The 14,398-nt window shown below is 49.7% G+C and overlaps 1 protein-coding gene across 1 annotated transcript in view; it reads right to left on the reverse strand.

The window, feature by feature from the left end:
* LOC147731585 (ADP-ribosylation factor-like protein 6-interacting protein 6) overlaps positions 1–14,398 on the reverse strand; it is a 131,673-nt gene that overhangs the window by 51,457 nt on the left and 65,818 nt on the right. Inside the window, exon 3 of the mRNA XM_086956680.1 lies at positions 586–718. Within this exon, the coding sequence (XP_086812806.1) occupies positions 586–718 (133 nt within the window). The remainder of the gene's footprint in view (positions 1–585; positions 719–14,398) is intronic.

A 14,398-nucleotide genomic window follows, 5' to 3' on the forward strand; every position in this document is an offset into this window, starting at 1 on the left:
CTCGTCGTCATGGTCGACGCCCAAACACGTCAGGTACAGTCGGTGCGGATCCGTAACCGACATGAGTCGTTCGCAACCGCCGCAGTGCTTGAATCCGGGCATCCCTAACGGCACCGTCGGAGTCGTGAAGACTTCGAAAGAGATCAAAAAGATCCAAAAGGTTAGTCAAAAAATGACCAGGGAACTGCTTTTTCCAGATCTGCGCTGGCTGGCACGGAAAAAAGAAGAACTGACGTCAGCACGCGGAGGCGGCGTCTATATACTCCGACGACGTCATCACGGCGCCCACGACGCCGACGACGGACGCGGAGCCGCAGACGACGCCTACCGGCGCGCAAGGGTACTGCTACGCAAAACTTTCCGGATCCAGTCTGACGCCTGGGGATATTCTAATCTATCACTAACGTGTCTCTTTCAGATATGCATATCAAATCCAAATGTGCGAGTAGAAAAGGAAGTCAAATAACCACTATTTGAAAACGATTAGTATACTGGTCATGAAAATATTTTCTTCATTTCTGTTTTAATCTGACATGTACAGTATTGTAGGGGAATGATAACAGCTCACAGGGGTGAAATGTTTACCTGAACCTTGCCGGCGACAGAGGTGTTGGTGGAAACATTCCGGGCTCAAAGGAATCAAAGTAGGTCACAGTCCAAGAGAAGCTGCAACACGACAGTCCGGCTGTTAGGGAAAGCACCAGCAGACTCCAGAAGCCTTAAAACAAGAGCATTAAAATGCAGTATTATCAGAGACTGAAGTGTTTGAAGTAGATCGATTTCAAGGCTCAAAGACGTTCTCTACACACTTTTGAAAGAGCAAAATCTCCCTAGGGCGTTTCCCTTTAAATAAACATATGAATATACATTTCATATACAAACAATGTAGGTCACCAAATATTTTTTTCTGTAAAGAAGTAGCCTGTGTTTCCAAACATGAGAGATCAGCATCACAATCGTACTGAAACCAATTTAGAGTTTCATGCTGTACCTGTCTGATCCAGGTACAGCATTCCAATCCTCTTGTTTGTTTCCAAGTTTAACAAAACATTCTGGAACCAAAACTAAAGCAGGATCCGGGTGGTTATTTCTTTGGACACAGATTCGTAATCTATATAGATAGTGAATCAATCAATCATTTGTAAAGCGCACTACATACCCGCGAGGGTCTCAAGGCGCTGGGGTTGGGGGCGCTACTGATCGAACAGCCAAGTCTTGAGTATCCTCCTGAAGGTCAGCAGGTCTTGGGTCTGTCGTAGACTCAGTGGGAGGGTGTTCCATGTCTTGGCGGCGAGGTGGGAGAAGGATCTCCTACTGGTGGTTGTTCTTCAGATGCGCTGGCGGTGGTGAGTGAGAGGTCGGCGGAGCGTAGCTGGCGGTTGGGAATGTAGAAGGAGAGCAGTCTGTTGAGGTAGGCTGGGCCGGTCTTGTGGAGTGCCTTGTGTGTGTGGGTGAGTAGCTTGAAGGATATCCTCTTGTTTACGGGGAGCCAGTACAGGTTTCTCAGGTGGGGGGTGATGTGGCCGTGGCGTGGTACGTCGAGGATCAGTCGTGCCGAGGTGTTTTGGATGCAATGTAGTCGTTTGATGAACTTGGTCAGGGCTCCCGCGTAGAGGGCGTTACCGTAGTCGAGTCTGCTGCTGACGAGGGCCTGGGTGACTGTCTTTCTTGTATCTGTCGGGATCCATCTGTAGATCTTGCGGAGCATGCGGAGGGTGTTGAAGCAGGAGGAGGAGACGGCGTTGACTTGCTTGGTCATTGAGAGCGTTGAGTCAAGAATGATTCCCAGGTTGCGTGCGTGGTAGGTGTCGAGGCTGCCCCCAATGCCGTCGGCCACCAGGAGTCGTTCCAGGCTGAAGGGTTGGAGCCGAGGATGAGGACCGCTGTCTTGTCCGAGTTCAGCTCCAGACGGCTGGTCTTCATCCAGTCGTCGACGGCCTTCATTCCTACGTGGAGGTTGGCTTAGGCAGTGATGGGGTCCTTGGTGAGGGAGGATCAGCTGAGTGTCGTCGGCGTAGGAGATTATGTTGAGGTCGCGCTGTCAGGCTACGTGTGCGAGCGGGTCCATGTAAATGTTGAACATCATCGGGCTGAGGGAGGATCCCTGGGGTACGCCGCATATCATCTCTGAGGCTTTGGTACGGAATGGGGGAGGCGGATGCTCTGGGTTCTGCCCGAGAGGAAGGAGGTAGTCCAATCCAGAGCCTTGTCTCGGATCCCTGCAGTGTGGAGGCGTGCGAGTAGTGTGCAGTGGCAGACGGTGTTGAAGGTGGCAGAGAGGTCTAGGAGGAGAAGTGCTGCGGTCTCACCGTTGTCCAGCAGGGTCCTGATGTCGCCGGAGGCGGTGATGAGGGCAGTCTTGGTGCTGTGGTTGCTGCGGAACCCTGACTGGGAAGGGTCAAGGATTCGGTTTTCTTCGAGGCATCGGGTTAGCGGTCTGTTGACCGTTTTCTCGATGACCTTGGCCGGGAAGGGGAGCAGAGGGATGGACCGGAAGTTCTTGACGTCTCTTGGGTCTGCCTTAGGTTTTTGGATTAGGGTGTTGATCTCGGCGTGTTTCCAGATCTCTGGGGAGGTCGGGGTCTCCAGGGAGAGATGGAGGACGTTGCGCAGGTGGGGTGCGATGGAGCTGCTTGCTCTGTTGAAGGCGTGTTACGGAAATGGGTCTGACGGAGAGCTGGAGTGGATTGTGCGCATGGTCTTGATGGTGTCATCGTTGCTCACACTGGCCCAGGCTAGCAGGGGGTCGTTGTTGATGGTGTGCGGAAGGTCTGTTGTATTGCTGTCAGTTGGGGCTGTCTGGGGGTTAATGCTGTCGTGGATGTCTGCTATCTTGCAGTGGAAGAAGGTGGCGAGGAAGTCACACAGGGCTTGCGACGGCGGGATGTCATTGGTGTTGGAGCTGGGGTTGGAGAGTTCCTTCACAATGTTGAAGAGCTCCTTGCGATTGTGTGCGTTGCTGTTGAAGCGGTCTTTGAAGGAGGTCCTCTTGGCCGCCCTGAGGAGGTGGTGGTAGTTGCGGATGGCGTCCTTGTGTGCTGCGTGGAAGAACACTATTAAACATTCTTTTAAATCATATTCGTCTGACAGGTTCTTAATTCAGTACAGCAAGATCCCCACCCACAAATTCAGCAATCAAATACAGTCAAAAATATGTTGGCCACAAAGAATGGGAATATTTCCAGTGGCAGCCACGTGGCTGATAACCAACAGAAACAGCTATTTTGGGAAGGAAACCTCACCCACTTCATTTGTGGCATGCTTCATCATTGGTAACCTTACCATGTCCTTGTAAGATAATACTAACCCATACCTGCCAATTTACAGAACAATATCACAGTGTGAGGTGGGGGCGGTTCCTCGTGCCGATCCCCCATCCACCCAAACAAAAACAACAACAAAAACTTGCTGAGGCTGGTGGCGATGTGCTGGGGTATTTTCACAGCTCTTAATGGGCATCGCAGTTCAAGGGCTCAGAAAACAAGGTTGAAAACCACTATTTACAGCTCTTTTTCCTTGCCACCGTGTGATATCGGCTCCTCACTGGGAAACCGTTTGATGGGAGCAGATATCGTGTCACATGGTGGAAACGTGTGAGTTGGCATGTATGCTACTATGATGAACTCAACCTCTGATTGCGAGAGATCTTAATAAGAGGTTACTGAATAGGAAAAAGGGATCCAGGCTATTAATATTACCCTGGGGTAAACACAAAGGTCTTCTTTTTCATATGGTAGCCTGGGAAAGATAAAAAAACGAGAGTGGATGTATACCTTGAGGGAGAAGACGTTAGCAACTTAGATTCAGCATAATACAATAAATGACACTTAATTCTCAGGGCCATGTGATCGGTGGGAAACAGGCTAAAGCAGTGCAGTAGTTCCCAAATATTTGACTCCTGAGGACGCCCTTTAAGTCACCGCTGGAAGCCGGGGACCCCCAAGCAATTTGTAGTAAAACAGTCATTCGAAAAAAATTAACACGTGTGCACACAAAACTCATGTTTGAATTACTAAGGATTTTAGGGGCATATTTACAAGCCCCTATCACCATGGGTACATCACTTTTTACGACGTTCCTGTGGCAATAGGGGCTTTGCCTTATTCACAAGGCAGCGTTAAGCCACTTAATGTGGCTTAACGGTGCCTTGTAAATAAGACCCCCTTTCACCCAATGCTTAGAGTGAAAGGGGTGGGCAGTGGGTGTTGCGGTGGGCGTGTCCCCTGCAACACCCATTGATTCTGACGCTGCCCTCTATTTACAAGGGCAGCGTAAATGGGAGGCAGCACCAAAATTAAGACCAGGGAAAACTTGGTCTTCACTTGGCGAAACAAGGAGAAATGCTTTATTTCTCCTTGTTTTGCAAAACGCTTTGGATTGTTTATGTGCCAGAAGGTGACCATTACTGCACATCAAAAATGTTTTTAAAAAATGAAATTTTGTAACTTCCATGTGCATTAAGCAGCACACAAAGAAGTGACAACACGACATTTCGAGATTGTTTATGTGCAGGAAGGGGGACCTTCCTGTACATAAACAATCTTCCCCTGTTAAGTGTAGCGCTAGCGCAGGTTGAAACACAGGACTGCACCATATTCTTATAAAAACGGTGCAGCCCTGCGTGTCTGAAGTGGCGGAGTGTGTTGTTAAGCCAAGGAGGCTAACGACACTCTCCGCCACTTCTGTTGTATTTTATACTATAAGAATTTGCAAGAAAATGAAAAAAGTTAATGGGAAGGTTGGTGCTGCATCTCCGTGACTAACTTTTCAATGGTTGGTTTTATTTCGCAGTACAAGGTTCCTGCTCATGCCAGGGCCAGACTGGAGACCCAAAGCAGCCCTGGCAAATGATTTCAGCCCAGTCCCCATACGGTACACACCAAGTGGAGTGAGTGAGACTGACCACTACAAAGGGGGCTTTGGGAGGCTCTCCCCCCCAAAAGAAATTGAGGAAACAATGGTGCACTTTACAACACATTTATCATTATATATTGAATTGTATTAGCTTTTAAAGAATAGTAAATGAAGTGCACAGGAATACGACAATCTTTCTGGAGGTTCTTCAATCGTTCCCCCACTATCACCCTCCAACACTGCTTCTCATCTCTCCATAGCCCCTCTGTCAAGTGTATTTCATTTATTATAGCATCACTCATACCATTGTAGGATGTCAGAGCACTCTACATCATACACATATAGAGACAGTGAATCATACATGTAAATCAGTGTGTAGAAAATGTTACATAAGGCAAAGGGGGCTACAAGGTGTAGAATTCACATGTCATTCATACTGATAGGCATTTTTAAAGAGTGCTTGGTCTGGAGAAGCACACACTCAGGATTCAGAACATAACACAGTGGTTAGCATTGACTTTAACAATAAAAATGTATTTCCACCCAAAAAACCTTTTCAGCCACATCGGGATAATGAAAGACTGGGAAAAAAATATAAGGCACTAACTTGCACCTTGCAAGGAGTTGTTTGATAACAGTTTATAGGTCACTGAGCTAGATTACGATTGTCACTTATGAACTGCACAGTAACAAAAGAATCTCTCTGACAAAAGCAGTAACCTACTGACCTATGCATATACAATACTGTTTCTTAGAATGCATGGTACACCTTCTTTTCTGTGCTACATTAGATAACTCAAAGCTGCACCTGGCCAAAACTCTTATCTCTCTCCAGCAGGGACATTAATCACTGGCGTTATCTCAACACTTTTATTGTTCTTTGAAAACTGCTAATTATACAAGATACGTTGCAGTGCTTTTAAAACTGCTGTCTGCGGACCCCCTGGGAATGTGCCAGGGACCCCTGGGTGCCTGCGGACCACAGTTTGGGAAATATTGGGCTAAAGAATCTGTTTGTTTTCACACAGTCCTTTGAACAGGGAACCACGGAAAAGAATGCCTCCAGAAAAAAAAGCTGTTCGGAAGACAACATAATAGAGTAACAGCAGATACCTGCACGATCCCACAATGTGTTATATCTTTCAGGGCTTGGTTTCAATCAAGTCTGGGAATTCCAGAAAAGCTTAAGTCTCTAGTTCTTGGCTGAAGCTAAACTCTTGCAAAGGTGAGCAAGGAATATAGATTCGCGTAATCTGGGCCAAACTCTAGTCTTTGGGTACCAGTTTGGGATCAATGGATGGAATAACACCACAAAAATGTGCAGCCAAAAAAAACCCCACCCAAAGAGCTAGGATCCCACACAGCAAAGTAAGTGAAATTTCTGATGTGGACACCCTGGTAGGTCATCTGTGAGTGGTTAGGGACTCAGTTGCCAGGAGTGAGGGACTCCCCTGTTCACCTTGCTGGCTCCTCTGATTTTTTTTAGAGCTGATTAAAATAGTGAGCAAGTTCTCACTATTAAGTAAGAAGCATGCTTATCCTTTAAGAGCCTGTATTTTAGAATCTGAAACAGCATAGACTATAAAGATGATTCACACGTACAGAAATCAGGGAAAACCTTCTCTAGCCAGTGAGACAAGACCATCAACAGGTGACACTTAGATCTACTGCCGCCTGGCCCTTTCAGGGCTAAGAAAGAGGAAATACATGCACCCTACAGAAAAGGGACGGATTGTATACAGCATAGCCTCATATTCGACAGCCGATGTAGCAGGTACATCATCAAAATGCTCTTTGTTTTCGCGTGTGCATTTGGGCAGTGCCAACATACTGGCTTCCGGCCGGGCTCAGGGTGCTTAGGGGCCCTCATGAATGCTATTCCAGTCAGTTGGGCCTTCTGCATGTCTTTCCAAAGACCAGGCCACTCTATCACGAAGAGACAGTGCAACTTCATAACAAGCAGACACATTTCAGCTACACAGCAAGCATGCAAGTTCTGCCTTTCTCTTCATTTCACAATAACATAGCGATTCCGTTGGCTTGTCCGGCTTAGGTCCAGTGTGGAGGGAAAATTGGCATACAGCAGGAACACTGGTAGGATGTCTTCTCTCCTAGAATTTAGAGCAGTTCTCATTGATGTCAAGATGACTAATAGGAGTATTGGCTGAGAGGTCCAGAAATTACACCCATTTGGTGGGCAAGATGGGGTACCACAGCATTCGTTGGTGAGCTCTTCCCGCTCTGGGCTACCATTCTTCTGCTTTTAGTGGCCAAATATTGTGACTTCTTAACTCGTTCTGCAGGCCTGCATATGCCACTATTGCCAAAAGAAATGTTCACAAAAGGGGAATTCCACACTCGGACAAAGGAATGGGGTGGATATTTCGCACCCCCATTGGGGGGAGAGAGAGAGAGAAGGGGAGAGAGAGAGGAGAGCGAGGGAAGGGGAGAGAGAGAGAGGAGAGCGAGGGAAGGGGAGAGAGAGAGAGGAGAGCGAGGGAAGGGGAGAGAGAGAGAGGAGAGCGAGGTAAGGGTAGAGAGAGAGGGAAGGGTAGAGAGAGGAGAGCGAGGGAAGGGTAGAGAGAGGGGGAAGGGTAGAGAGAGGAGAGCGAGGGAAGGTTAGAGAGGAGAGCGAGGGAAGGTTAGAGAGGAGAGAGGGGGAAGGGGAGAGAGGAGAGAGGGGGAAGGGGAGAGAGGAGAGAGGGGAGAGAGGGGGAAGAGGAGAGAGGGGGAAGAGGAGAGAGGGGGAAGGGAAGAGAGGGGGAAGGGAAGAGAGAGAGGGGGAAGGGGAGAGAGAGGGGGAATGGGAAAGACGGAGAGAGGGGGAAGGAGAGGGAGATAGAGAGGGGGAAGGAGAGGGAGAGAGAGAGAGGGGGAAGGAGAGGGAGGGGAGAGAGAGAGAGAGAAGGAGAGAGAGAGGGGGAAGGAGAGAGAGAGAGAGAACGAGAGGGGGAAGGGTATAGAGAGGGTAGGGGAGAGAGAAGGGTAGAGAGGTAGAGAGAGAGAGATAGAGAGAGAGAGAGAGCGGAAGGGAGAGAGGGAAGGGAGAGAGGGAAGGGGGGAGAGAGAGAGGGAAGGGGGAGAGAGGGAAGGGGGAGAGAGAGAGGGGAGGGGGAGAGAGGAAGGGAGAGGGAGAGAGAGAGAGGGGGAAGGGGAGAGAGAGAGAGGGAAGGGGGGAGAGAGAGAGAGGGAAGGGGAGAGAAAGGGAAGGAGAGAGAGGGAAGGGAGGAGAGAGAGAGGAAAGGGGAGAGAGAGGGAAGGGGAGAGAGAGAGAGAGGAAAGGGGAGAGAGAGGGAAGGGGAGAGAGAGAGAGAGAGAGAGGGGAGGAAGGGGAGAGAGAGAGAGAGAGAGAGAGACAGAGAGAGAGAGAGAGAGAGAGAGAGAGAGAAGGAGAGAGAGAAGGAGAGGGAGAGAGGGAGGGGGAAGGAGGGGAAGAGGGAGGAGGGAAGAGGGGAGAGGGGTCTCGCTTAGGTAGCGCGTGCGCGGTCCCTTCGAGACATGCTGTATTCAGGTATGGACTTGAAGCTCCGCCCACTCTTTACCATCTTTTTAATTGGCTGCTGACACTGTCCTTTATAAATGTTGGCTTTTGATTTGTTAATAGGCGTATTAGTCCCTCCTTAGTACCTTCCTCTCTGCTGTTAACTCCAATGAGGACTGGCCCTTTTACATGTGTTGTTACTCGGTAGGCTTTATTCACAGTCTATCAGGTCTATTTCTTACATGACTTTTGCCTGCCACTGCAGGCAAGGTACCTCTCCTGCAACGTAGTTTTTTTTTACTAACTCAGTGCAGCACCTGCCTTAAGGACATTGCGCTATAACTTTTACATATGCTCCACCCCCCCCCCCCCCCCCCCAGCCTTGCAAGGACGCTGCGCATGGTGGTGGCTATTTAACTTGCACGGTGCCAATTAGACAGGCAATAAGTTTCAGAGCAAAGTGAGATAAAGGTTGAACAAGAGGTGTTTATCCAATGTTATTAATACCACTCAATATGTGGCATTAATACCTCTGCATAAGGGCTTACAGCTACAACGAGTTGCATTATTGCAATGCAATAGGTCTCACATTTGTTAAAGTTAGAAATGTTCGCATTAACGTGGTCACCATCTTTTCAGCTTCACGCTCGTCCGTGCCGCAGAACTACTAACCCGACTTGCCTGACTGAGATCTGCTTTCCTGCTTGCGCCTTGTCATGAAATTTGTGTTTAAAAAATAAACTACGCAAACTACTACCTTACATAACGAACAACACAATGTCTTCCAATGTGTTGAAAAAAGGTTCCAATTTCAACTGTGCTGCAATCCTGAAGGGAGTTTTAAAACTGCCACCGTTAGGATTTACAAAATGTCCTTTTTGTATCCATCCACAGGATACATTCATCAAAAATAAAACACCTGTATTGCAACTGAATAATGCTTTCTCAGGGCAAAATAAAAATATGATCATGATATGGCATGTGTACATTCAGTTGAGAGGAGTTCCCTGCCTGGGTGTACTTTCCTTGAGACACAACGTTCAAGCAAGATTTTATGTTCTCATTTGAAGGTGCTGAAATTCTATACAGTGAATAAAATTATATTTTGCAAAAACGTTCCTTCTTGATTCTGTTACCTTTCTTTTCCATACAGAACTATAATTTGATAATTCAATACTACCCGCTTTTGGCTCACATTGTCCAATAGTGAGTTGTTCTACACACTGTTTTCGAAGGATTCCCTGCAAGATGCTTCCTGTATCTCCCACAGTCTTTGAAATTTCGAGTAGCGGGATGAACAATAAATCTCATTTGGAGAGAAAAGTGCTTTCGTGGCTGTTTTAGCTGAAATTCTTAAATACCTCAAAGCTTTATGCAATCATGCTGTTATTTTGGTTTTGTTGGGCAAAGTTTTTGTGAAAAATACCCAATGCCAAACAAACATTCTGAGTTGTTGGGCTGGTGGGTAAACCAAAACTGTATTTAACTACACCTTTCCTAACCATATTCGAGGAAGTGCAATAACTCAATATAAAAAAAAAGATGTTTGCCTATTGTAAAAATACAGTGTGATTGGTGTTGAGCTCCTTTGCAGGGTTTGTTATAGCGCAATGGGTAATTAAGAGATTAGCCTAAAAGTTGGAGCAACTGTATAGGGTCGTTTGTTTTCTGCCTTAGAAGTTGCTACAAATAGATTACCAATCCCTAGAAAAGCTGAATCTAGCTCTAAAGTTGTTAGCACGGTTTGTTTCCTTCTGTTTAGTTCAAGTAAAACCTCCATTCCTTTGGCTCTGGTGTGCTGGAATGACTTCAGACACCAATGTTTGCTGAAAGCAGTGCTGGTCTTTGCCTACACGAACAAGAAATATAGATTTCACAAACTGTGAGAAAGTGCCATCTTTCTTGCATGGGTATGCCCCCACTTTTTGCTGAACTGCTGATGTGCTTTGACAGTGTGTGCCCTGTGCTCCTGCCAACCAGGTGCCCAGGGCCTGTGTTCCTTCTCTAAAATGGTGTTGAAACTAAAACCCAATTGGCATCTCTGGCCACCTATCAGCCCCTAGTAAATGGTACCCCAGGGCCTAGCGACCAGAGAAGGCCCCTAAGGGCTGCAGCACTTATTGTGCCACCCTTAGGGACCCTGTACCCTGACACCCACACACTGCCTTTGCAGGCTGAGTGTCCCAGTACAGAACTAAACAGAGAATCGACATTGCACACATCCGTGTGCCATGCCCACAAACCCACTTGCCTGGCATACATTAGTCACCCCTATAGCTGGGTGCTCTATGCCAGTGGTGTGAGCATAGGTGCATGAGCCCTGTGTCCCTACAGTACCCAGGGCCATTCCTGGGCACTTTAAGTGCAGTGCTGCCATTAAGAGTATATGGTGCTGGGAGGTCGTCATTACGAACTCCACAGCACCCTGGTGGCTTCACTGAAGACTGAGAAGTTTGGTATCAAACTTCTCAGCACATTAAACCAGCACTGATGCCAGTGTGAGATTTAATGTAAAATGCACCAGAGGGCATCTTAGAGATGCCCCCTGAAACCTGACCTACAATCCACGTCTGGACTGAGAGGCTGCCTAGGCTGCCACACAGCAGACAAGTTGCTGGGCCCCTGGGTGGAGAGCCCCCAGCTCTCCTGGGCCTGCAACAATGCACATCCTGGGTGATGTGCTAGGTTTCCTCCCCCAGGATGGGCAGGGGGAAGCTTCAAAGGCCTGCTGCCTCTGTGAGCTTCTCCAGACCATTTGCTGAACCCAGCAACTGACCCCCACCAGTTCTGACCCCACTCTAGCAGGAAGACTGGCGGGAAACCCCACGTCAGGAAGGGGGTGTGCCAGCCTGGGCCAACCCTCAGGTGGGAGAGGATAGGTGAAGCACAACCCCGGGCTCCAGCCATCTTGAAGATGGGGAGCCCTGCCCAATCCCAGCTAGGCTCCTGCTCCCCTCCCACAAGAGAGAAGCAGGCTAGGGGGTGAACCCACCTCAGGACCGGGACCTATTGGTCCCTGCCCTTGCCCTACCTGTAACATCCCTAAATTCAGTATTTAGGGGCTCCCTGAACCTTCCTTCCTTCCTTAAATCCCGATACGAAAAAGAAGAAAGAAGATCAAGAAGAAGGAGACCCGCCAGGCAGCTGCTAACAACAGGACGACACCCACTGACTTGGCCCCAGCTCTACCAGCCTGTCGACCCTGGAACCTGCCCCTGCGGAATCTCGGCGACTCCTGCGGACAGCAACCTTGGACGACCCGGAGGACCTGCCTGCCTTGACCCTCTAACAGACTGGGACTCCCCTGAGCAGAGGCTCTGATCCAACAGAAACACCCCTGGTGCCAGCCAGGAACACAAATCCAGCCCAATCTGCACCCGCCAAGCCCGGCCTGTGGCCGAGTAATCCAAGACCACAAGGACGTCCCCCCGTTGACTGGGACCCGAAGTCCAGTGCCCAAAGACCCTCCTTGACGACCCAGATGACACCTGCAGCCTCAGAACCCAGGCCCCCACCAACCGCGACCAGCCGAGGGTAAGCTTTCCCGACACCCAACGACACCCCTGCACCCAGCGCCCAACGGCCCCCTGTACCCTCCTTTGGGGTACTCACCTCTTCTCCAAGATCCCAACTTACCTCTCGAAGTGGTGGTGGCACCTGAAGAATCTCCGTCCCAGTGTCTGCAGCCTTTGTTCCATTTTTACCTTTTCCATTAAATAACATTGGGCACCAACAGCTCAAAAGCACCCTGCACCCAGCCGCCAGAGTGCCGCTGGAAGTGCAACTACTACCCTACTCTACTCCCCCAATTGCCCTGAGTAGGTGACCTGGAGCTCGGCTCCCACAGCTAAATATTGCTTAACATTTAAGAAAAAAACCTAGAAATTCACTTTTAAAAGACCAAAGGTTTAAGTAATGTTATAGTTAGTTGAATTTGTCAGTGACAACATAAACATTTTGAACTTTGAAAAAAACACAGAAATTCACCAGTTATAGTTAGCAGAGCTAACTATCACTTGCGTCCCCTGCTTTGCGCTGCTAATGACCTTACATATTACATCACTAATCGTGGCATGTTCTATGACATCATTTATGACTGATGACATCATCCAATGAGTGTGCTAGTTAGTTGATGTAATGAGTGATGTAATATATGAGGTCATACGCAGTGTATAGCGGGGCCACAAGTGATATCTAGCTCTGCTAACTAGAACTGGTGAATTTCTGTGTTGTTTTTTTTAGTTCAAAACTTTTATGTTGTCCCACACAAATTCCTTTAACTATAATATTACTTTACCCTTTGTTTTTTTCCATGAAAATAAAGGTTGGGCCTAGTCTATCAAAATGTATGCACAAGAGTAAAACATATGTTGCGTAAGACAACAACTGGAACCCTGAGGAGGAAAACATCCCCTGTTTCATATTCATTCAAAAACAGTTTGTTGGGGGCGTGGCCAAGATGGCGGCCTGACCAGACATGCTCCGCGAGGCTCCCCTGCCCTAAACCCCATACTTCCCTTCTAAAAGCCTGCAAACCCCTCAAAACGTGAGCTCTGCAGCCCACTGAGCGGTGCTCTCCGGCGCCGTCCTTCTGGCTCGCCTGTGTGCGCTGAAGCGCCTGCTAGAGCCACGAACACCGCAACGCGAGAGCCCGCCTGGGAGAGACGGCGTAATGGCGGCCGCGAGCAGTCGGCGGCTAGGCTGCCTCTGGTGAGGACGGTGGCCTGCGGGGTACCGGCTGAGTGCTGCAGGCTGCGATCGCCGCGATCGGGACCCGAGACAGACAGTCGGGACCCAACGCGACTTGCGTACAGCCGAGGTCAGAGGCGGAGGCTTCCTGGATAGGCTCGGCAGGCCATTGCGAAAATCGAGGCCCCGGCTTCGGGCCTGGTTCGCACGGAGAGGCGAGGGCGAGTCACAGCATTTTCACCCGGCGGAGGCTCATGCTCTACTTGTGGACAACGGATCTACCGGCGAGTACCCGCTTCAGTGTGTGGATGTTGGCCCCCATTGCTCGCCGACACCTAGGAGCTTGTGACCGGGTGCTGGGGCAGACACAGGCGGCACGGACTGTCGTGAAATTGAGGCCTGGGTTTCGAACCCGGGAAGCCCTGGCCACCGACAGAAAGGAGGCGACTTGCTGAGGGTCGGAGCCTGACGTGAGGAGACACAGACGAACCAGTGACTGAACTCAAGGCCGACAGGTGAGGAGAGGCACGGTGGGAGTGGTAGTGCCCAGCCACTTGTCACGCAACAGGACCACCGGGTGCAACTGGGGGTCTACCGAGCATTAGAAGAGAGGTCGGCCCACATCGTGGAGATCCCCTGGGGCGGTATACATCCTGCTGGACCAACCTGGTCACCGCCAAGCTAACTGACCCCCTAAGACTACCCCTTCATCACGCCCCATTTCACCGGACGCCGACCTGCCCTTCCCTTCGGGGATCAGAGACAGAGGGGACATGGCAAATGCAGGGCGCAGGGGAGGCTGCACTATAACCGATATGTTGGCCAAAAGCGCCACAAAGGGGGAGAAGACCCAGACACCCCCCTCGCTAGTGGCACCAACCCACACCCCAGGGCAGGAGAGCGGAGGAGGCCCTATTACTAAAGCCTTCCTAGAATCGCTATTCAACACTCTGCAGCACGACTTTCAGGCCTTGAAACAAGAGCTGGCCGGGGAGCAATGTGAGCTGTGCCGAGACGTGGACGGCCTGGGAGATAGGGTCGCCACGGTGCAGGAAGCGGACCTGGCCCGCAGCGAGGAGGTAGAACTTTTGCAACAAGAAGTACTCCGCCTCCGGGAGCAACAAGTGGACCTCCAGGCACATACGGAGGATCTCGAAAATCGCTCTCGGAGGATCAACATACGCGTCCGGGGAGTGCCATTGAAAGCCGAAGAGAACAGCATCACTTGTTATCTGCAGGAACTATTCAGGGAGGTTCTTGGCGAACCTGCTGATTTTGACATTCGCATTGACCGTGCGCACAGGGTCGGCCTGGCACGGCGTGCACCTGCCCCTCCGCCGGACATCCTGGCATATCTCCCCGACTTCCCCTTAA

This window comes from Lissotriton vulgaris, chromosome 2_1 (genome assembly GCF_964263255.1).
Source record: "Lissotriton vulgaris chromosome 2_1, aLisVul1.2, whole genome shotgun sequence".
In the NCBI taxonomy this organism is placed as follows: Eukaryota; Metazoa; Chordata; class Amphibia; order Caudata; family Salamandridae; genus Lissotriton; species Lissotriton vulgaris.